Source organism: Muscardinus avellanarius, assembly GCF_963383645.1.
Source record: "Muscardinus avellanarius genome assembly, chromosome: 10".
In the NCBI taxonomy this organism is placed as follows: domain Eukaryota; kingdom Metazoa; phylum Chordata; class Mammalia; order Rodentia; family Gliridae; genus Muscardinus; species Muscardinus avellanarius.
Window position 1 is genome coordinate 38422940 of NC_137796.1, and position 24206 is coordinate 38447145.

The 24206-nt window shown below is 39.5% G+C and overlaps 1 protein-coding gene across 4 annotated transcripts in view; it reads right to left on the reverse strand.

Annotated features, from left to right (window-relative positions):
• PHKB (phosphorylase kinase regulatory subunit beta) overlaps positions 1–24206 on the reverse strand; it is a gene marked incomplete at both ends in the record, with an annotated part of 214078 nt that overhangs the window by 126701 nt on the left and 63171 nt on the right. For all 4 annotated transcript variants that reach the window (XM_080704249.1, XM_080704250.1, XM_080704248.1 and 1 more), the window contains 2 exons: positions 770–833; positions 12274–12389. In XM_080704249.1, coding sequence (XP_080560375.1) covers positions 770–833; positions 12274–12389 — 180 coding nt within the window. The remainder of the gene's footprint in view (positions 1–769; positions 834–12273; positions 12390–24206) is intronic.

Here is a 24206-nt window from a genome sequence, read left to right on the forward strand (position 1 = left end):
TTTTGTACATCTGTGTTAACTTTGTAACATATTTTCACTGACTTAGCATTTCAATAGCTTAGAGTTAATTATATCAGTTGGAAACTTCACATTGCTGTGCCATTTTCAAAACCGTTACAAAAACTTCTTTAAAAATTAGCTTATTTCTTGATTCAGAATAGTAACCTTTATTCCTACATTTTATTCTCTTCCATTAACAAACTCAATCTATGGTCATTTGATTAGTTTCCTTTGGTACAAAAACTGGTTAAAGGTCTTAAGAAAATCTAAGGTGACCTTCAAGGTTTCCCTTTTATCTTCAGAGAAAATGAGATTTTAGATATATGATTATAGGCAGTTGAGGGTAAAACTAATATCAAAACTTCTGTTCTTTGCATATATTATATAAATTCCCTCAGAATGAGAAATATATTAATATATATTAAATCGAAACCAACATGAGAATGGTCATATAAAATACATAGTATATAATTCCAGGAATATTTAAAAAATGTGAAACCCCTGAGAAAAAGAGTAAAAGAAGAAATGAGTCAGATATTAAACCAAGAAAATAAAATTTAATTTGTCAAGAAAATTTTTTTTAATTAAACAGTGGTTTTTAGTGAAAATACTAGAATTTAACTGGCAAATCATTTTCAAAGAAAGTTGTTTAAGCATCAGTTGTTCCATAAACTTCACATATTCATTGGTCATAAGGAAATAACTATTAATGAATAATGAAATTAATTAAACATAGAATTCAAATAATAAATTTCTTTTTTGTTTTTACCTGGTTGCCAAAAAGGTTGAATCCATTAATTGCTTCTAGAGCAGCTTTTGCTAAACCAACAGAACTAAAAGAAAAAAAGATATATGATATCACTCAGAAATATCTGGCTACTATATATGAACCACTATGTGATAAATATTCATAAGCAAATTTCTTTATTAACACTTATAACAACTTCCATAGGAGAACAGTCTAAGAGACACCATTCTGACATTTCACTATTTTTCTTTTTTATATTTATAGCTAGTGATCATTTGGATAAATATTTCTAGGTTCAACTTGATCTAAAATATTAGTCATGGTATTGAAGGAATAGTTTTAATTTCATTTTTATTTCTATTCACTAACTCAAGAAAATAAAAAGATGAACTTAAGAAGTTGTTTTATGATAATATGTATAGTAATTTACTAGGTTGAGCCTCATTAGTTCAGATCAATGTTACAGAGATTTTCTGATTTCAATGCAGGCCTTAAAAACAAATTTTCAGCCAGATGTGGTGGGGCACGCTTGTAATTCCAGCATTTGGGAGGCTGAGACAGGAGATTTGGGTTCGAGGACAGCCTCAGCTACTTAGTGAGGCCCTTTGCAACTCAGTGAGACCCTGTTTCAAAATAGAGAATAAAATTTAGGGCTGGGGTGTAGCTCAGAGGTGGAATGTCCCTGGGTTCCATTCCCAGTACTGCGCTCCCCAAAAATCATGCCATACACTTATTTCAGAGTGTAGGTAAATATAGCCCTCCAAATACTCTTTTTCTAATACCCAATGAAACCGGCATTATTTTATGATCATAGATCACTATCCTCTCATATTTTGCTATATTCTTCTCTTTATAATAAAATGAGTACTACTTTTCTCAGTATCCTACTCCTTTGGCCTCCCAACTGTTACATACAAGAGTACTAGAAGGATCCCATTTCATTAAAATATAACATTATCAGCTGGGTATGGTGTTGCATGCCTGTAATCTCAGTACTTAAGAGGCTAAGAGAGGAGGACTGCATGTTCAAAACCAGGTTGAACTTAGACTCTAGCACCTTGCAAGACCCTTTTTCTAAATAAAAAGTAAAATTGGTCTAGGGATAAGACTTGGAGGTATAATGCCCCTGAGTTCAATCTCCACTACCACAGAAGTAATTAAATATATATAACATATATGTATATTTGTCATTTTACAAATATTTCCCTTTAAAAATTTTAGACAAAATATTCAGTATGTTTTACTTCTTACAAATTTTTGTTTCATTCAAAGGAACTGCATGTTGCTTTGGGGGTGCTGAGACAAGAGGATTACAGGTTTGAGGCCAGTGAGAAGCAACTTAGTGAGACAATATTTCAAAAAAAAAAAAAAAATAGGGCCAGGGTTATAGCTCAGAGGTAGGACGACCCCAAGTTCAATTCCTGATACCAGATGTATACACATAAACAGCCCTCCAAATGTTTGAATGTACTTTCAATTTCAGAACCATTGGCAGGAGATTTAACAGTAGTAGAGTGCTTGCTAGCATGCACAAAGGCTCTGGGTAGAAGCAACAAGAGTAGCAGTCCTGGCCTGGTGGTGCAAGCTTGTCATCCTAGCAGTGAGACCCTGTTTAAAAAATAAAAGGACTAAAAAATAGGGCTGGGGGTGTAGCTTGAGTTAGGTTCCATCCCAGGTACCAAAATAAATAAATAAATGAATGAATGAATAAATAAATAAATAAGAGGACTAGACTAAAATATAAATAAAATAAAAAATAAATAGGGCCTCAACTAAGAAAGTCTCTATAAAGTTTTTAGAAGTGAAAACATTATAAAAATAAAAACGATAAGAATAACTAAAATGAATAATCAGAATAAAAAAGATGAACAATCAGAACTACCCAGTCTGAACCAAAGGCAGAAAACAGACTGGAAAAAAATAAATAGAGCTTCAGAGAAGTGTGGGATCATAACAGAAGATCTAACTTTAATGCCACTGGAGTTTCTAAAGGCAAAGAAAGGAAATAATAGTAGAAATAATTCCAATTAGCAAAAGCCTTAAACCTACAACTTCAAGAAGCAGAATGAAAGGCAAATAGAATAAAATAAATACTTATGCTAAGACATGTTATACCTTCTTCAAACTAAAAACAAAAATACTGGAAGTAGATTAAAATGACAGCTAATTATCATGACACAAATTTCCAAATTGAAAAAAACTGTCAATTCAGAATTTTATGTAAGTAAATATTTCATTTAGTAATCAAAGAAAAAGTAAGACAGTGTCAAAAGAAAAGAAAAATAACAAGATGCTCTCATCAGTAGATCTACCCTAAAAGAATGTCTACAACTGTCTATCTATATAATTTTTTTTTGGGGGGGGGTACTGGGGGTGGAACCCAGAGGCTTTCTACCCCGGGGCTATACTCACAGACTTATTTTTTATTTTATTTGGAAATAGGGTCTCACTAAGTTGCCAAGAGTTTCACTAAGTAGCTGAGGCTGGCTTTGAACATGTGCGATCCTCCTGTCTCAGCCTCCCAAGCGTGGGGGTTACAAGCATGCGCCACCATGCCCAGCCAGAAAAGATATATTTTTTCTTTTTCTCTTTTTTTTTTTTTTGGTGGTACTGGGGTTTCTGGAAACCCTTCTACCTCCAGGCTAAAATCCTAGACCTATTTTTATACTTTTTTATTTGGAACCAGGGTCTCTTAAGCCAACGCAGCTGGCTTCCAACCTGCACAATCCTCCTGTCTCCGCCTCCCAAGTGCGGGGATTACAAGCATGCGCCACCACGCCCGGCTATAATATTCTTTAAAAGAACAAAAAATAATGAAAATACCTTGGACACACACACACACACACACACACACACACACACACACACACAGAAACAATTGAATGATAAGCAAAAATGTGGGTAAATATAATAAAGATTTTTCTCTACTTCTATGCTTAACAGTTAAAGCAAAAATTATAATATTATCTCTGATGTGATTCTAAATAGATATGGAGAAAATATTTAGGATAATTATAAATGCAGGAGGACAATGAGAAACATTGGAGGTATGGATTTTATACATTCCTCAAGCTAGTAAAATAATGACATGAATATACTGAAGTATTATGCATATACAGTGTAAAATGTAGAGCAACCAATGAAAAGCTATACAAAAAGATATGTTGAAAAGCACAGTAGGTAAATCATAACTGGATTCTAAAAAATGCTCAAGTACCCACAAAATTTTGGGAAAAGATAACTGAAATGAAAAACCGAATAAAGAGAAACCAAAAAATAAAATGGAAGATTTAAGCCCAAACATATTAATAATTACACTTTATAGAAAAGACCTAGATAAACCAATTTATTTTTGTTTTTTTACTCGAACTGTAATTTTACATCCTATTGGGGTACAGTGTCAGAAAAATACATAGACACAGCTCTTGGTGCCCTCCTTACCAGGTCCCTCTTTCCTTCCTTATCCTTTCTATGCACATCTTTGAAATTGGAATTGGTAGTTTTGTAGATGTTCATAGTATTATTTTAGCTACTATATTCTTTATGACTTTATCCCCCTCTTCTCCTTAATCCTCCGTAGTCACTGATGCTGCCCTTATTTCCAAATATCTATTTTCCATATGTAAGAGAAAACATATATCTACTTGCTTTTTGATACATCAATTTAAAAAGATAGGCAGAGTTAAAACATAACTCAATTGTACACTGTCTATAAGAAATTCATTTCAAATATAACAACAGAAGAAAAGTAAAAGTAAGGAAAAAGATATAATGTAAATATTAATCAAAATAAAGCAAGAATGAATTTATTAATAATAGATAAAGTAAGCTGGGTTGGTGGGGGATGCATCCCAGTATTTGGGAGGCTAAGACAGGAGGATGGCAGGTTCAAAGCTAGTCTCAGTTACTTAGTGAGACCCTGTTTCAAAATAAAAATTAAAAAGGGTTGAGGTTGTGGCTTGGAAGCAAAATGTCTCTGGTTTCAATCCCCAGTACCAAAAATAAATGAATGAATAAATAAATAATAAAGAAAGAAAGAGAGAAAGACATAGACTTCTGAGCAAAAAAAAAAAAAAAAAAAAAAAAAAAAAAGATGAGACAGAAATGAGTTATACAATGATAAAAGGGTCAACCCAAAAAATAACATATAGCAATATTATACACCAAATGACAAAGCTGCAAAATACGTGAGGCAAAACTGACAGAATTGAAAGGAGAAATAAATAAAACCAAACTGATACTTGGAAGCATCAATGCTGCTCTTTCAAAACTGGTAGAACTGGGCAAAAATTCAGCAAGGTTATAGAAAAACTTAATATCATAAGCCAACAGGGTCTAACTGATATTTTTTGAATGTTCTAAATAACAAGAATAATATATATATATATTTGTTTTGTTAAAGTACACACACCAAAACATACTAAGATATACCTTCCCATAAATACAACCTCAGAATGTAAAAGAACTAAAGTCATACTGTGTTCTCTGACCACAAATAGAACCCACATAGAATAGCAGAAAGATAGCAAGAACATATCTTAATATTTTTAAATAAAACAATGTACATCTACATAATCCACATGGATCCAAAAAAAATCCACAACTCTAGCTCCTTCCTCCTCACTCAACCTTCAGCATTGAATACAACATAATGTATATACTAGCTGACACCTACAGAGTGAGAAAAAGCTATAAAAAGCAACAAAGATAAAAACTTAAAAAACCCGAAATCATGAGAAGAATAATAGCATGGAAGTAATGGGCTCCCACAACCCCACAAAAACAGAACCCACAAACACACAATTGCAGAGATCACTAGAAGGACAAATCAGAACCTTAATACTAGAAATGATAAAGGATTTTTGAAAAGAATTTAGAGAAAGCCCAAGAGAAACAAAGCAACAAATAAACAAAGAGTTTGACACACTGAACCGAAATCAGAAAGAAGATTTGAGGTGAAGAATGCAATCATTGAAGGGAAGGCATCAATTCAAGCTATAGAAACTAGACCAAATGGAACACAGATTCTCATTCTTAGAAGATAACCACTCCAAAAATAAACACATAGTATATAATTTAGAAAAAACAATCTGGCAGCATGAATTGGGCACTGAAGAGATATGAGCCAATTTTAAAAGAGCTAACCTAAAAATAATATGCATAGAAGAAAGAGTAAAAGCCAAAACCTAAGGAATCGATAATCTTTTCAGGGAAGGAATATCAGAAAAATTTCTAAACATAGAGGTCAACACACAGGTACAGAAAATATATAGAAACTCCAGTAAACAAGATCAGAGAAAAAGTTTACCATGCCAAATAATAATCAAATTGACAAATTATATAGTCAAAGGACATTTCTGAAAAAAAAAATTATTTTTGTGGGTCTGGGGATGGAATCTAGGGGCATTTGACCTTTGAAATACATCCCCTGCCCTAAATTTTCTTCTTTATTTTTGAAACAGGGTCTCACTGAGTTGCAGAGGGGCTCAATAAGTAGCTGAGGCTGTCCGTGAACCCCCAATCTCAGTCTCCCAAATGCTGCGATTACAAGCGTGCGCCACCATGCTCAGCTCAAAGGAGAAAATCTTAAAGGCAATAAAAGTAAAAGATGAAGTGATATTCAGAGACAAACCAATAAGAACGACTGCAGACTTTCAAAACGAAGTCATGAAAGATGGGAGGGCCTGGAGCTGCATGTTCTGAATTCTGAAAGAAAACAACTTGTAGCCAAAAATTTCCTACCCAGTCAAACTATCTGTCAAATTCGATGGGGAAATAAAATCTACCTTGACAAACAGAAGCTGAAACAATTTATGCCTTTCAAACCAGCATTAAAGGAAATATTCAAAGAGATTAATTACACGGAGGAATTAATAAGAAGTAGAGAAAAAATAATTTCCATCAATCAAACAGCTAAGCAAAGATCAAACACTACCTCAAAAAGTTAAAACTCAAAATGTTAGAAACTTCAATACTCACACTGAATACAAATAACCTCAACTCCCCAATAAGAAAACAAAAGCGCCAAAACGGATTAAAAATCTTAATCCATCTACATGCTGCCCGCAAGAAACACACCTTTCAAATAAAGATACAAACTAAAGATGAAGGCCTGGAACAAGATAATCCATGTGAATGAAACTCAAAAAGAAGCAACTCTGATATCAGACAAATTAGACATCAAGTCTAAACTTATCAGAAGAGACAAAGCAGGTCATTTATTTTTTACTGGTGAAAGAAACAACCCAACAAGAAGAAATAACGGTGAGTGTCAACATTTATACCCCAAACATAGAGGTGCAACCACTTTCATAAAAGAAACTCTTTGAGACATTATGCCACATATAGCTCTCAACACAATAACATTGGGAGACTTCAACACTGCTATCACACTAGTAGATGGATCTTCTAGAAAAAAGGGCAATAAAAATGCCTCAGACCTAAAGAACACCATAAATTAAATGAACCTATTAGACAGAGTATATTCTACCCAAAGATAGCTAAATTCACATTTTTTCAGCTGCTTATGTAAACTTTTCTAAAATAGACCACATCTTGGGCCAAAAAGTAAGCACTAGCAAATAAAAAAAATGTTGCCACGTTGGAAGCTGTTTTTCCACTAGGGACCTCTCAACACCCTAATTTTTTAGGATTTATGATAAATTATACCAAAAGTTCTGATTTTACTGAATAGACACTCCTACTCCAAATATTTTATGCTGAAAATAATAGCAATGGTAATGAGACTGAAATATTATTAAATGGTTATTAAAAAGCAAGAAAAGACAGTTTGGATCACAGTTTTGTGGGCAGCCTCAGTAATTTAGTGAGACCCTATTTCAAAATAAAAGAATAGGACTGGGGGTATATCTTGGATGTAGACTGTCCCAGGGTTCCATCCTGAGTACGACACACACAGATCAAAAGAAAAAAAAAGGAATAAATCTAATAGAATCACCTAATCTATCTCCTTTCTTGTAATTTAACTAATAATTTGAAATAGTGACTAATCAATTTGGAAAATAGCTGAAATATAATTTTATCTTGGTATTTTAGTATTTGTTGAGATTTATTTATTGTGTGAACTGAACTTTCTCACAAATTTTCTCCTCTACTGAATCTTTCACTGATTGCTACTATTCTGTTCTATAGGTAAAAATGCACCACATGAATCATAAAATCAATAGAAAAACATGTTTATTAGTTTACTAGTATAAATATGACAGTTCTTTTAATTTCAGACATTTTTATTAAAAAGTTCTGAAACGTGTGAGTACACTAGTATTCTCTTACTAATGCCAGTTATTCAAAATATATAAACTATAACAAATCTACAAAGAGGTTACATAACTTCCTCAGGGTATAAAGCTATTATTTAGAGTGGGTTTTCACATTAATAAGTTCCTTATATTAGCTTAATTTATTGTAATTAGGCCTGATATCTAAAAAAATACAGTGCTATAGATTCTTCTTATCCAATATTTTCTTGACTGTTTTTCTACTTCATTTAAGTCTAATTTAAAATGACCTCTAGAGACCCTGGAGAAACCGGGGACCGGCTGTAAGACTTTGGATACAGCAAAGCTGGGATTGGAGCCTGCCGTGAGGACAGAACAAAGCTGGGATTGGAGCCTGCCGTGAGGCAAGGCCGGTGCTGGAGCCTCTGAGGCTGGGACTGGAGCCTGCCGAGGGGTTAGGCCGGTGCTGGGGCCAGTGAGGCCGGGACTGGAGCCTGCTGTGAGGCAAGGCTGGTGCCGGGGTCTCTGAGGCCGGGATTGGAGCCTGCCGAGGGGTTAGGCCAGTGCTTGGGACAGCAAGACCGGGATCGGAGCCTGCCGTGAGGCAAGGCCGGTGTTGGGGCCTCCGAGTCCGGGATCGGAGCCTGCCAAGGGGTTAGGCCGGTGCTGGGACCAATGGCCGGCATCGGAGCATGCCGCTACTGGGTCCTCCGAGGCCAGGTTCGGAGCCTGCCGAAGAGTTAGGCCAGTGCCAGGGCTAGCGGCCGGCATCAGAGCCTTCCATGAGGCAAGGCCGCTACTGAGGCCTCCGAGGCCGAGATCGGAGCCTGCCAAGGGGTTAGGCTGGTGCTGGGGCCAGCGAGGCCAGCATTGGAGCCTGCTGTGAGGCAAGGCCGGTGCCGGGGCCTCTGAGGCTGGGATCGGAGCCTGCCAAGGGGTTAGGCTGGTGCCGGGGCCAGTGAGGCCAGGATCGGAGAAAGTCATGAGGCAAGGCCAGTGCTGGGGCCTCCGAGGCCTGGATTGGAGCCTGACGAGGGGTTAGGCTGGTGCCAGTGCCGATGGCCGGTATCGGAGCCTGCCGTGAGGCAAGGCCGCTACTGGGACCTCCAAAACCGGGTTTGGAGCCTGGCGAGGGGTTAGGCCGGTGCCGGGGCCAGTGAGGCCGGGATTGGAGCCTGCTGTGAGGCAAGGCCGGTGCTGGGGCCTCCGATGATGGCATCGGAGCCTGCCGAGGGTTTAGGCCGGTGCCATGGCCAGCGAGGCCGGGATCGGAGCCTGCCATGAGGCAAGGCTGGTGCTGGGGCCTCTGAGGCCAGGATCAGAGCCTGCCGAGGGGTTAGGCCAGTGCTGGAGCCAGCGAGGCCAGCATCAGAGCCTGCCACGAGGCAAGGCCGGTGCTGGGGCCTCTGAGGCTGTGATTGGAGCCTGCCAAGGGGTTAGGCTGGTGCTGGGGCCAGCCTGCCGTGAGGCAAGGCCAGTGCTGGCGCCTCCGAGGCCGGGATCGGAGACTGCTGAAGGGTTAGGACGGTGCCGGGGCCAGTGGCTGGCATCGGAGCTTGCCGTGAGGCAAGGATGATACTGAGGCCTCCGAAGCCAGGATCAGAGCCTGCTGAGGGGTTAGGCCAGTGCTGGGGCCAGCGAGGCCAGGATCGAAGCCTGCCGTGAGGCAAGGCCAGTGCTGGGGCCTCCGAGGCTAGGATCGGAGCCTGCCAAGGGGTTAGGCTGGTATCGGGGCCAGTGGCTGGCATCGGAGCTTGCCGTGAGGCAAGGATGATACTGAGGCCTCCGAAGCCAGGATCAGAGCCTGCTGAGGGGTTAGGCCAGTGCTGGGGCCAGCGAGGCCAGGATCGAAGCCTGCCGTGAGGCAAGGCCAGTGCTGGGGCCTCCGAGGCTAGGATCGGAGCCTGCCAAGGGGTTAGGCCGGTATCGGGGCCAGCAGGCCGGCACTGGAGCCTGACGTGAGGCTAGGCTGGTGCAGGGGCCTCCAAGGCCGGGATCAGAGCCTGCTGAGGGGTTAGGCTGGTGCCAGGGCCTCTGAGGCTGGGATCAGAGCCTGCCGAGGGGTTAGTCCGGTGCCGAGGTCAGCAGCTGGCAACGAAGCCTTCCGTGAGGCAAGGCTGCTACTGAGGACTCTGAGGCCGAGATCGGAGCCTCCCAAGGGGTTAGGCCAGTGCTGGGGCCAGCGAGGCCGGCATCGGAGCTTGCCATGAGGCAAGGCCTTTGTTGGGGCCTCCGAGGCCGGGATTGGAGCCTGCTGAGGGGTTAGGCCAGTGCCAGGAACGGTGGCCAGCATCGAAGCCTGCTGTGAGGCAAGGCTGCTACTGAGGCCTCCGAGACCAGGATCGGAGCCTGTCGAGGGGTTAGGCCGGTGCTGGGGCCTCCAAGGCCAGGATCGGAGCCTGCCGTGAGGCAAGGCTGGTGCTGGGGCCAATGAGGCCAGGATCAGAGCCTGCTGAGGGGTTAGGCCAGTGCCAGGGCCAACGGCCAGCTTCGAGCCTGCCATGAGGCAAGGATGGTGCTGGGGCCTCTGAGGCCGGGATTGGAGCCTGCCAAGGGGTTAGGCTGGTGCCGGAGCCAGTGGCCGGCATCGGAGTCTCCAGTGAGTCAAGGCCGCTACTGAGGCCTCTGAGGCTGGGATCGGAGCCTGCCTTGAAGCTAGACCGCTGCTGGGGCCACCGAGGCCGGGATCAGAGCCTGCCTTGAAGCTAGACCGCTGCTGGGGCCACCGAGGCCGGGATCAGAGCCAGCTGAGGGGTTAGGCCAGTGTCAGGGCCAGCGAAACCAGAATCGGGGCCTCCTATGAGGCAAGGCCGCTGCTTGAGCCAACGAGGTCTGGATCAGTCCACCGGGTAGCCAAGCCACTACTGGGTCTGTCAAGAGTGGGATCGGTACTCGCAACGCGGCATGCACAGAGAAATATCGCAGAAAATAAAAAACCAGATGCTCCCCCTGATCAGCAATAACTGGGAGGAAAGGGGCAACAGGAAGAGGTCGAGCTATAGAAAGGGCCCTATAGTGAAGCAATTAGGGTGACCAATCAGAGAGTATGGAATAGGGGAGGATGGAGCCTCTTTAAAACACTACCAGGAGGTACATAAACAAATGTATCAAAGTTAATCACAAAACAAGCATGGAATGGAGGGAGGGGGAGGGAATGGGATGGGGACTGGATGAGGGCTAATTGAATGATGTGTGCTTGTATATCCTCTCAAGTCTTGTATATGTGATATATGATTACAATGCACCAATAAAAATAAATTAAAATAAATAAATAAATAAATAAAATAAAAAATAAATAAAATGACCTCTAATGCAGGCATGGTGGCACACGCTTGTAATCCCAGTGCTTGGGAAGCTGAGACAGGATCGCACAGGTTTGAAGCCAGCCTCAGCTACTTATGCTCTCAGCAACTTAGTGAGACCCTGTTTCCAAATAAAAAAAAAAAAGAAAATAGGTCTGGGAGAAAAGCCTGGAGGTGGAAAGCCTCTGGGTCCCTCCCCCAGTACCAAAAATAATAATAATGATAATAATAATAATAATAATAATAATAATAATAATAAATAAAATGACCTCTAATGATGATCTCTGGCTGAAATTCTTTTAGTTCGACATTTTTTAGTGCAACACAGACAGGGCTTATTGAGCTTTTTTTTTTTTCACTTAAAGGATGACCTTCAGAGGATAAAATTAGGGTACATAATAGGGGACATCAGTCACTAGAGCTATTTTCTTACTACTAATAAGAGAAATTCATAGACTACTAAACTCAGTTAACAAGTATTATTGCTTATTCAAACACACTAAACTGCAGCTCAAGATGTTGATCACAGCTCTTACATAAAACACTGAATGTTAAATTTTACTGAAGGGTGTGTAAATCTGTATTCAATATAAAACGCAGCTTTATAATATAGAAGTGAATTTCACATTTAATGCATATACAACTGGTGTTTAGAAATTTTAATGTACTTGACATTTCAAATAGCTTAATTTCAAAAAGAAAAAAGAAAATGACTTAGTTTAACAGAAAGGTCATGCTGTAGATTAATAGTAAAAGCTGAAATCCAAGTACCTTCTTCTATCATATTTGTTTATGGGTGCTGAGAGTGAATTGTTACGCATTAAGTTCAAGTAAATTTCATTTGCATCATATATAAGAAAAAAAGGTTGAAAATTAACACAGACACTAGTTAAAAACCACTACTTTGGTTTTTATTCATATTCAAATCCCATACATTTAAACAACATCACCAACAGAAAGCTACCCTTAGAAGTAAGCAAATTACCTTGAATGTAGCTCTGTGCTGCCATTATTATATTTACTTCCTCTTTCCCAGACACCAAAGTCAGGTACACGGTAAACTCTTTCCACACAAAATACAAGGTTTTGAATAAAAGACACCTGAAAGAGAAGAAATAAAACATAAGGACACATGGAATATGGATCTCTAGATACTGACAAGAATTAGCTACTTGCTGAAGTCCAAATACAGTTTTAGACTTCAGCAAGTCCATAACAAATATATGTGCTTCCTAACACATTTTTATACTCTTATTAGTTTACTATGAATCCTCTATTATCTTTGGCTTTTCTAATATAGAGCTCACTTTAAGTCAGAACATGAATACAGTAACAAAATAAAATATAAATCATTTCAATATCCAACTATAATTCATTCATTCTTTCTTTCTTTCTTTCTACCAGGAACGTTCTACTTCCAAACCACAGACCAGCCATTTTTATTTTTTATACTGAAATGGGGTCTGGCTAAACTGCTGAGGATAGCCTCAAACCTACGATCCTCTAATCTCAGCGTCCCAAGTACTGGGATTCCAGGTATGCACCTCTATGCCTGAACTCCAACTATAATTCTTCAATGATGTGTTTATTACTGTTTGTAAGGACTGTGCATCTTGAAAACTAAGTAAAATGTAAAGTACTTTGTGGATTCTTAGTGTACAGATCTTAATCTATAGAATCTCCTGGAATCTAATTTTCTTTTCTAGCTTTTCTATAGCTCCAGGAACTTCAGGTTATAAATTCAAAGTTCAATTGGGCATGGTGGTACATAATTGTAATCCCCGTGCTTGGGCGGCGGAGACAGGAGGATCACGCAGGTTTGAAACCAGCCTTGCTGGCTTAAGAGACCCTGTTTCCAAATAAAAATATAAAAATAAGGCCGGGCGTGATGGCGCACTCTTGTAATCCCTGCGTTTGGGAGGTAGGTAGGAGGATCGTGGCCAGCCGCGCTGGCTTAAGAGACCCTGTTTCAAAAATATGGAAAACAGGTCTGGGAGTGTAGCCCAGAGGTAGAAGGGCTTCCAGGAACCCCAGTACCACCAAAAAAAAAAAAAAAAAAAAAAATATATATATATATATATATATATATATATATATGTGTGTGTGTGTGTGTGTGTGTATGTATGTGTGTGTGTGTGTGTGTGTCTGGGAGTGTAGCCCGGAGGTAGAAGGGTTTCCAGGAACCCCAGTACCACCAAAATAAATAAATAAATAAATAAATAAATAAATAAATATAAATTCAGAGTTCAAAGTTGGAGATGAGCTCCAAACAAGGGCCAGAATTTCAGGCATTTGTTTAAATTTATACTCTCAAAACTAACTATGAAGCTGGGCGTGATGGTACATGCTTATAATCCCAGCATTTGGGAGGCTGAGACAGGTGAATCGCGGTTCGTGGACAGCCTCAGCTACTTAGTGAGGCCCTCTAATACTCAGTGAAACCCTGTTTCAAAATAAAGAATAAAAAAATAGGGCTGGGGGTATAACTTGGAGGTAGAATGCCCCTGGGTCCAATCCCCTGTACCACCAAGCAAAGAAACAAACAAACAAAAAACCCACTAACTGTGAAACACAGAGGTTTTGGTTAAATCTTAATAAAAGTTTATTCATTTTAATAAATTTAAATTAATTCAATTCTAGACTCTTTCCTTCTTTTCTCCAACAGATATTAGTTTGCCTCAAAGGCCATGAACAGTTTGTACAGTTTAATGAAGTAAAGAACAGTTAGGATATTGGATCCTAGAAAAGGAGGTGAGTTAATTTCTATACACCAATTCTGCAACCTCTCTACCCAAGTAGGGCTATGGGCCCTAACTATAGGGTTTTAAATTTGGTCTTCAGGTCTTTTTAATATGGCAAGCTGAATATATAAATCTGCCCTTGAAAAAAGGTCCTTTGAGAAGCTGGGTGTGGTGATGTATGATTGTAATCTCAGTACTTGGGAGGCTAAGACAGGAGAATAACAGGTTCATGGTCAGCCTCAGCAACTTAGTGAGGCCCTCTGCAACTTAGTGAGACCCTGTTTGAAAATAAAATAAGCCTGCAGGTATAGCTTCTGAGGTAGAATGCCCCTAGTTTAAATCCCTGGTACCATCAAAACAAAACAAAACAAAAAACCCTTTGAGGTAGCAATACACACTTCCAACCTCCACAAGGATATTAAATTAATATAATGTATGTACTTTAAAAAAAATGAAATGATACTAATATACAAAAAGATATACATTAATATACAAAAGTATAAACAACATGTATATATTGATGGAAGGATTCATCAATAGACTACAGCTCTGAGAATCACAGGAAGAAAGAAAAACACATTGGAAGAAATTAATGAAAAAACCAGAGTGGGGGAACTCACAGCCTCTCCCTGTTCTCTCAGACATGCAGAAAATTGCTAAGCTATGAGTCAACAAACACACTGATCAAGAGTTGAGGAAGGAGTAATTCACCTGAATTCCAGACTCTTTCAAATTCTTTTCTCCAACAGAGATTAGTTTGCCTCAAAGGCCATGAACAGTTTATGCAGTTTAAAGAAGTAAAGCACAGTTAGGATATTAGATCCTATAAAAGGAGGTGAGTTAATTCTAGATTTCTATAAAACACACACCAATCCCACAACCTCTCTACTCAAGAGTAGAGAAGTATCCAGAGTAAAAAAAAAAAAAAAATTCTCCTTTGACTACTGGTGAGGTTCTCCCCAGCTTTCCCTTAGACCCACAGAGTCGGAGGGAAATGTGACCATGGAAGAAACCTGGCCACTGGGGGCTAGAGATTGAGCTCAGTGGTAGAGTGCTTGTCTAGCATGCAGTAAGCCCTGAGTTTGATACCCACAACAAGTAAGTAACTATGAAACAACTAATCTAATATTTGTTCCCTGTTTCTGCATTCGTCAGCCCTTTACTGCTTATGAAGCCAACCTCCTCTGCTGAGTTTGAATGCTTCCCTACTTGCTAATTACTAATGAAAGCCAATTACACTCTAAATTTGTTGTACTTTGTCTTTTGACACTATTAGGTCTCCTTTCATCCCCTAAATTCATTCTGCCACAAAGGCCTATGATATTTCACATGACTTCCGTGGTCAAAAATGTTCAATGTATCTTGAAACAATGTCACAGCTTTTCCACTTGCCATTCAAACTGTTACAGTTTGGGTTTAAAATGTTTCCCAAAGCTCAGGTGTTCAGGAATACAACTAGGTTTGGAGGTAAGACATGGCTGAAGGAGGTGGAACACTGGAGGCAGGGTCTTGGGTATTATATAAGTCTGTGGCCGCCTCCTCTCACTCTTTCTGCTTCCAGCCACCTGAGAAGAGAGTGGTGTCTGTCATCTGCCATGCCTCGCCACTGTCATTTCTACCTTAAAGCTGGTCAAATATGGACTGAACCTCTGAACACGTGAGCCCAAATAAACTTTTGCTTCTCTAAATTATGCTTGCCAGGTATGTTGGTAACAGAAACCTAAGTCTGACTAAAACACAAGCCCTCCATAATCTGCTCACCCTTTCCGCATGTGACCATTTATTTCACTACCCCCTGACAGTTATCTTAGGTTCCAATTGGGGAGAATGGCATTAGTATTACTCATTTTCAAAAGAAAAAGTTTTCTATAATTTTCCTTCAACTCTAGTTCAAAAGAAAGAAAGTTCTGCTGGGCATAGTGGCGGAATTTTGTAACCCCAGTGCTTGGGAGGCTAAGCCAGGAGGATCGCAGAGGTTCAAAGCCAGCCTCAGCTACTGAATGAGGCTCTCAGCAACTTAGTGAGACCCTGTTTCCAAATAAAGTATAAAATAAGTTGGGGAGCATAGCCCAGTGGTAGAAAAGCCCCTGGGTTCCACACCCAGTGCCATAAAAAAAAAAGAAAGAAAGAAAGAAAGTTCTATATTAACTCTCACTATTCTTAAGGCAACACCAGAACTCTTAATTTTTGTTTCATGATTTTTTCTCACCTTCAATTAGTGCATATGCCTATAATCTCAGTACCTGGGAAGCTGAGACAGAAGGATTAAAGGTTGGAGGCTACTTAGAAAGACTCTAAGCAACTTGGTAAGACTGACTCAAAATAAAAAACACATAAAGAAAATCATATATCACAACCAGGTAGGGTTCATCCCAGGAATGCAAGGCTGGTTCAACATACAAAAATCAATCCACATAATTCATCATATAAACAGAACCAAAGACAAAAATCACATGATCATTTCAATAGATGCAGAAAAAGCATTTGATAAAATCCAACATCAATTTATGATAAAAGCACTGCAGAGAATCTGAATAGAAAGAACATATCTCAACACCATAAAGGTAATCTACAATAAGCCCACTGCCAACATTATAGGAAATGGGGAAAAACTTCAACAATTCCCCCTAAAAACAGGAACAAGACAAGGATGTCCATTATGGCCATTTCTCTTCACTAGAGTACTTGGGACTCTAGACAGAGCAATAAAGCAAGAAAAGAAAATCAGAGGAGTACAAATAAGGAAAGAAGAACTCAAACTTTCACTATATGCAGATGACATGATAATATAGCTAAAAAAGCCAACAAACTCAACCAAAAGGCTTATAGAATTGATCAACACATTCAGCAAAGTGTCTGGATAAAACATCAATCTTAAAAATCAGAAGCTCTTCGGTACACCAACCATAAAGCCATTGAGGAAGAAATTCAGAAAACACTTCCACTCAGGATCTCCCACAAAAAAATAAAATACTTAGGAATAAACTCAACCAAGGAGGTAAAAGATCTCTACAAAGGAAATTATAAAAGATTGAAAAAAGAAATTGAAGAAGATCTTAGAAGATGGAAAGATCTTCATGTTCACGGATAGGCAGAATAAATATTATTAAAATGGCCATCTTTCCAAAAGTGATCTACAGATTCAATGCAATGCCCATTAAACTACCAAGATCATTCCTCATAGACATAGAAAAATCAGTCCTTGAATTTATTTGGAATAACAAAAGGCCAAAAATAGCCATGTAGTTCTCAGCAAAAAAAAACATGCAAGGGGTTCACAATACCTGACTTTAAACTATACTACAAAGCCATTGTAATAAAAACAGCATGGTACTGACACAAAACAGATACATAAATCAATGGAGCAGAATAGAAGACCCAGAAACAACTCCACACACTTTCAGCCAATGGATTTTTGACAAAGGGGCCAAAAACATACACTGGAAAAAAGATAGCCTGTTCAACAAATGGTATTGGCAAAATTGGTTAACCATCTGCAGAAAATTGGAAATTAATCCCACTTTCTCACCCTGCACAAGAGTCAATTCAAGATGGATCAACACGTAGAAATCAAACCAGAGACCTTGAAAGTCCTGTAAGAGGGCATAGGTCCAACACTGCAACACACAGGCACAGATAAACACTTTCTCAACAAGTCTTCAAAGGCACAACAAATTAAAAAGGTGAATCAATATGTGGGATTCCATAAAATTGAAGAGCTTCTGTTCAGTAAAGGAAACTGTCAAGAACCTCAATCGAGAGCCAAGAGAACGGGAGAAGATTTTTGCCACCTACCACTCCGATATAGGACTAATACCTACAAAATACAGAGAACTCAAGAAACTCAACACTAAAAAAACAAAGGACCCAATCATAAAATGGGCAAGCGAACTAAATAGACACTTCACGAAAGAAGAAATTCAAATGGCCAATAAATGCATGAAAAAATGTTCAACATCATTGGCAATCAGAGAGTTGCAAATCAATACTACCCTGAAATTTCACCTACCTCCAACTAGAATGGCGATCATTCAAAACACAAACAATAACAAATGCTGGCAAAGATGTGGAGAAGTGGGAACTCTAAGACATTGTTGGTAGGATTGCAAATTAGTGAAACCACTTTGGAAAACAATATGGAGAATCCTCAGAAGAATGGGAACAAATCTACCATTTGATCCAGCAATACCACTTCTGGATATCTACACAAAAGAAAGTTAATTAAACTACCAAACTAATGCATGTGGTCTATGTTCATAGCTGCACAATTCACCATAGCTAAACTATGGAAGCAGCCAAGTTGTTCATAACAGATGAATGGATTACAAAACTGTGGGATAAGTACACAATGGAATTTTACTCAGCCATTAAAAAATACACAATTGCAGCATTTACAGAAAAATGGATGGATCTTGAGGACATTATGCTAAGCGAGATTAGTCAGTCACAAAAAGTAAGGAATCAGATGCTTTCCCTAATATGTAAAAGGTAGGGTACAGAGGTCATAGGAGGAACTCCAGGTGAGAAAGGAGATCCTAGAGAGGAGCAAATAAGGCAACCTAACTGTGAGGATGGGAGGTGGGGAGAGAGAAACTCTTTAAAGTGCATGATGTACTTATTCACATAGAAGTCAACCACTAAACCAAGCATGGGAGGTAGGGATGGGGAGGGAGTGAGATGGGGATTGGGTAGAGGCTGGCTGGGTGATGTGTGCATTTATGTCTACACACGTTTTTTACCCCATTATGGTGTATAAATACAATGCACTAATAAAAAAAATCTTTTAAAAAAACCTACTTCATAAAGGACTTACAACAAAAGAAAAATAGGATAGACTGGAATTCACCAAAAGTAAAAAAAAAAAAACTTTGTACCTTAAAAGATAATTTCAAGAAAATAAAACAAAACCCACAGAATGGAAGAAATATTTATATCAGATAATAGTTAGTGACCAAAATATATAAAAATTTCTAAAACTCTTATAAGGCAACAATTTAAAGAAAAGTAACCCAATTAAAAAATGGGCAAATAAGCCTACCTCTATTGAGACCTCTGGAGGCCATTCTATTTATACTTAAATTTAACCACACAATGTACTAAACATGGACCAAATATGTCTTCAACAGAATTAATGCCATCAAGCTCCAGATGATGCTACAGATAATATTCCAGATGAACAACTAACTGCCAGAGCTCCTTGGAGAGCCATGGACACCTCAAACACTGGGTAATCTAAGTGTTTTCACTGGGTAATCCTAAGTTATTTCCTTGCACCTCAAGGCCGGGACCCCACTTCATGCCTGCTCAACATGGAAGTAGCTTAATTGACTTTCTTCTTCCCTATTCCCTTTGGCCTGATGGGTGACAGAAACTTAAAAGAGGGGGGAATGATGGGGAATGTGCTGGTATTGCAAAATGTCTTTGGTATTAATTTCTAAATGTAAAAAGTGGTCAGGGCCTGGGTACTGCACAGGAACTCAGACAAAGATTGTTATAATGCAGAGTTCCCTCACTGAAAGTGATTATCAAGTACACAAAAGACAAGTTTATATAATAAATAAATTCTAGCAGACAGGCTAAAACACCACACGGATGGGGGAAGGATAGTACAGGCCTTCCTTAAAGAGAGCAGATACCATGTGACCCCTGACTTTGTAAACCAAGTAACACATCTTGGTTTACACAAAGGCTTGGGTTGGCACTGGAGATAATGTGTGGATCCACACCTGCGTTAGGGCAGAAAAAAGGCTTTTGGTAAAGCAGGATGGGAAAAAGTAATACCTCATAATAATATTAAAAGGCTTGCACTGGGTGGGCCCACAACTAGTCTGGTCAGGAGCAGATAAAAAGACTATTGGTTAAGCAAAATGGAAGATCATGAATCTATAAAAACTGTTCTATGTTCAAAACCTTCAGTGTCTTATTTTTTTTTATTTAATTTTTTAAATTTATTTTTATTGGTGCATTGTAATCATACATCACATTGGAATATAAGACTTGAGAGGATATACAAGCACACATCATCCAATTAGCCCTCATTGAGTCACCATCCCATTCCCTCCCCCTCCCTCGAACCCATGCTTGTTTGGTGATTAACTTTGATACATATGTTTATGTACCTCCTGCTTTTTAAAGAGGCTCCATCCTCCCCTATTCCATACCCTCTGATTGGTCACCTTAATTGCTTCACTATAGGGCCCTTTCTATAGATCAACCTCTTCCTTTTGCCCCTTTCCTCCTAGTTATTGCTGATTAGGGGAAGCATCTGGTTTTAATTTTCTGCGATATTTCTCTGTGCATGCTGTGTTGCAAATACCGATCCCACTCTTGACGGCCCCAGTTGTGGCCTGGCTACCCGGTGGACTGATCCAGACCTCGCTGGCTCAAGCAGCGGCCTTGCCTCATGGGAGGCCCCGTTTCTGGCCTCGCTGGCCCTGACACTGGCCTAACTCCTCAGCTGGCTCTGATCCAGACCTCACAGGCCCCAGCACCAGCCTTCCTCAGGGCAGGCTCAGATGTTAGCCGATGGCCCCGGCATTGGCCTAACCCCTAGGCAGGCTCCGATCCAGGCCTCGGAGGCCTCAGTAGCGGCCTTGCCTCACGGAAGGCTCCGATGCCGGCCAGTGACCCCGGCACCGGCCTAACCTCTCAGCAGGCTCTAATCCCGGCCTCGGAGGCCCCAGCACCAGCCTTGCCTCATGGCAGGCTCCGATTCTGGCCTCGCTGGCCCCAGCACCGGCCTAACGCCTCAGCAGGCTCCGATCCCGGCCTCGGAGGCCCTAGCACCGGCCTTGCCTTATTTTCAAGGCACTCCACTACATCACTATCATGTAGTGCTTTATTATTCTCTCCCTTCTTTCTACCTTTGTAATATTAAAAATTGCTTAAGCTTACAAAAAGTGGGAAAATGAAATCAGGGAATATAACACTGCAAAAAGATAGAAAAAGCAAATGACTTGAACAGATATTTATTCAACAAAGATGTACAAATGAGCAGGAAAAATTATATTAAAAGATAGTGAACATCAGTAGTCATTCAAGAATTGCACACTAAGGCATAATGAAACACTATTTTACACCAACTGGAATGATGATAACAAAGAAAAACTATTGGCAAGGGTTTTTCTACATACGGTTAACCAGTTTTGCCAAATCCATTTGTTGAACAGGATTATCTTTTATAGTGTATGCTTTTAGTCCCTTTGTCAAAAATCTATTGGCTATAAGTGTGTGGATTTGTTTCTGGGTCTTCTATTCTGCTCCAATGGTCTATGTATCTGATTTTGGGCGCGTACCATGCTGTTTTTCCTACAATGGCTTTGCAGTATAAAGTTAGGTATTGTGATTTCTCCTGCATGGCTTTTGTTGCTGAAAAATTCTTTGGCTATTTTTTTTTTTGTACTTCCAAATGAATTTAAGGACTGATTGTTCTATGTCTTTGAGGAATGATCTTGGTAATATAATGGGCCATTTTGATGATATTTATTCTGCCTATTGATGACAATGAAAGATCTTTCCATCATCTAGAATCTTCTTCAATTTCTTTTTTCACTGTTTTATAATTTTCTTTATAGATGTCTTTTACATCATTGGTTTATTCCCAAGTATTTTTTTTGGGGGGGGGGGTGGGAACTCCTGAGTGAAAGTGCTTACTGAATTTCTTTTTCAGTGGATTTATTGTTGGTGTACCAAAAAGATTCTGTTATTTTAAGACTGATTTTGTATCCAGACACTTAGTACAATTTGTCGATCAGTTCTATAAGCCTTTTGGTTGAGTTTGTTGGGTCTTTTAAGTATAATATCATGTCTTTTGCAAATTGTGAAAGTTTGAGTTCTTCCTTTCCTACTTGTATTCCTTGGATGTCCTTTTCTTGCCTTATTGCTCTGGCTAGAATCTCAAGTATTATATTGAAGAGAAGTGGTGATAATGGACATCCTTGCTGTGTTCCTGTTTTTAGGAGGAATTTTCAAACATTTTCCCCACTTAACATGATGTTGGTTGTGGGTTATCGTAGATTGTCTTTATGATGTCGAGGTATGTTCATTCTCTTTTGATTCTCTGCAGTGCTTTTATCATAAATGTGTGTTGGATTTTATCAAATGCTTTTTCAGTGTCTATTGAAATCATCACATGATTTTTGTCCTTGATTCTACTTATATGATGAGTTACAGGGATTGATTTTCATATGTTGAACCAGCCTTGCATCCCTGGGATGAACCCGACCTGGTTATGGTATATGATTTTCTTGATGTGGTTTTGTATGCATGTGGCTAGTATTTTGTTTATCAGTTTTGCATCAAAGTTCATCAATGATATAACCCTGCAGTTTTCCTTCTCTGAGGTATCTTTATTTGGTTTGGGTATTAATAATTATCATTATTTCCTCTTGCTGTATTCTTTTAACGAGTAAAAAATGACTTGTCTCTTCAAATAAGTGTGGGCTTGAAGTCTAACTTGTCTGCTATTATAGTTGTTATTCCTGCTTGTCTTTGAGTTCTGTTAGCATAGATTACCTTTTCTCTGATCTTTTTCTAAAGAAAGTTCTATAAGTTTCCTGTACTCGTGTATTGACCTCTTGCTGTATGTTTCTGGAAATTTTTCTGCTATTCTTTCTTTGAAGAGATTGTTGATCCCTTTGGTTTCACTTTCTTTTCCCTCCTCTATACCAATTATTCTTAGCTCTCTTAAGATGGGTCCGTATTACTTCAATGTCCAATTCCTGCTATTGAATTGTTTTTTTCTAAGTCATAAACTATGAGTTTGTTTTTGGAGTGATCATCCTCTAGGAGTAAGATTCCATTTTCCATGTGGTCTAATTGATTGTTTATAATTTGATTTGATGCCTTTAAGGATTGGCTCCTTTATTTCTTTCAGACTCTCGCTAAATTCTTTTTGGAAGTCCTATATTAGTTCTACAGTAACATTCCTAATTTGATCATCTGGAGATATCTGCATTTCTGTGTTATCAGGTTCTGTTATTGTGGTGTTGTGGGAGCTCACTGCTCCATTGTTGTTCCTCCTTTCCATGATTTCAGAAGTTTGTACCTGTTGCTTTTGATAGATTTCTCTCAGTCTCTAGGTGTCAGCAAATACACCAAGTGCAAGTTACATTGTATTCAACAGTGAAGGCTGAGTAAGGAGGAAAGTGAAGGAGTAAATGGAAGAATAGGGTAAGGTCTCAGGGTAGAATAGAATAAAAATATGAATTTAGTAAGGTAGTATATACTAGAGACAAGAGATAGTAAAAATGTAGTAGTATTCTAGTAACCAATGTAGAGTTGGTAGTAGAGTGGTATGAAATGGATTTAATAGAAGACAAGGGAGAGATAAGAAGAGGGTTAAAAAAAAACCCAAACAACCAGGCATACACACTCACACACAAAAAAAATAACAAAAAAACAAAACAACCCCAAAAACAAATTACTGCAACTCTACAAATAAATGACTATTCAGCAGATATATCCTCTGCAGTCTCTGTGCAGATATCGAGTACCACCGGTACATTTTCCACTGTGAGTCTGATTATCTGCGTCTTGCTCAGTGTATGCAGATGGTCAGTATCAATGGTATCAATTTAGTTTTAAGCACAGGTTACCCTCCACACTTTCCACAGATTTGGAGTCTTGGTCTCTTCCTGCATCCATTGTTGGTGTATCCCTCAAAGATCAAATTCAATGTAGGATTCTCTGTTCGCTACAGCTAGGGCTGGGCTAGTCTGACATCTCCCTGTTCACCATAAGCGGGATGTCTGTGGTGTTCCTGGGGATCCTACTCATTGGATTTAGTGTTAAATGTAGGTCTTCCCCCATACTTTCCACTGATCAGAGCCTGAGTCTGTCTGAGCTTCTGATATGTCCAACAGCAGATCCCACTCCCAACTTTGTCTGGGTTCTTCTCCATGTTACCACGACTTCACTTATGTTGTTATTGAGCAGGGCCTTAGGTCTCTAGAGGGTGTGGTAATCACAGCCACCACTGTTCCTTCACTGGGTTGAACTGCAATATATTAGACCCAGGGAGTTTATCAAAGCTGAGATTTCTCCGGCGGGGACCTCGGTTTCACTTACGGGTTTGGTGCACACTAGTCTGGATCTCTGGCAGGCATGGTGAGCATGGCCACAGCTGACAAAATGGCATTGCCGGGACACCCTTGGCTGAGAGGCTGGCGGGTTTCTT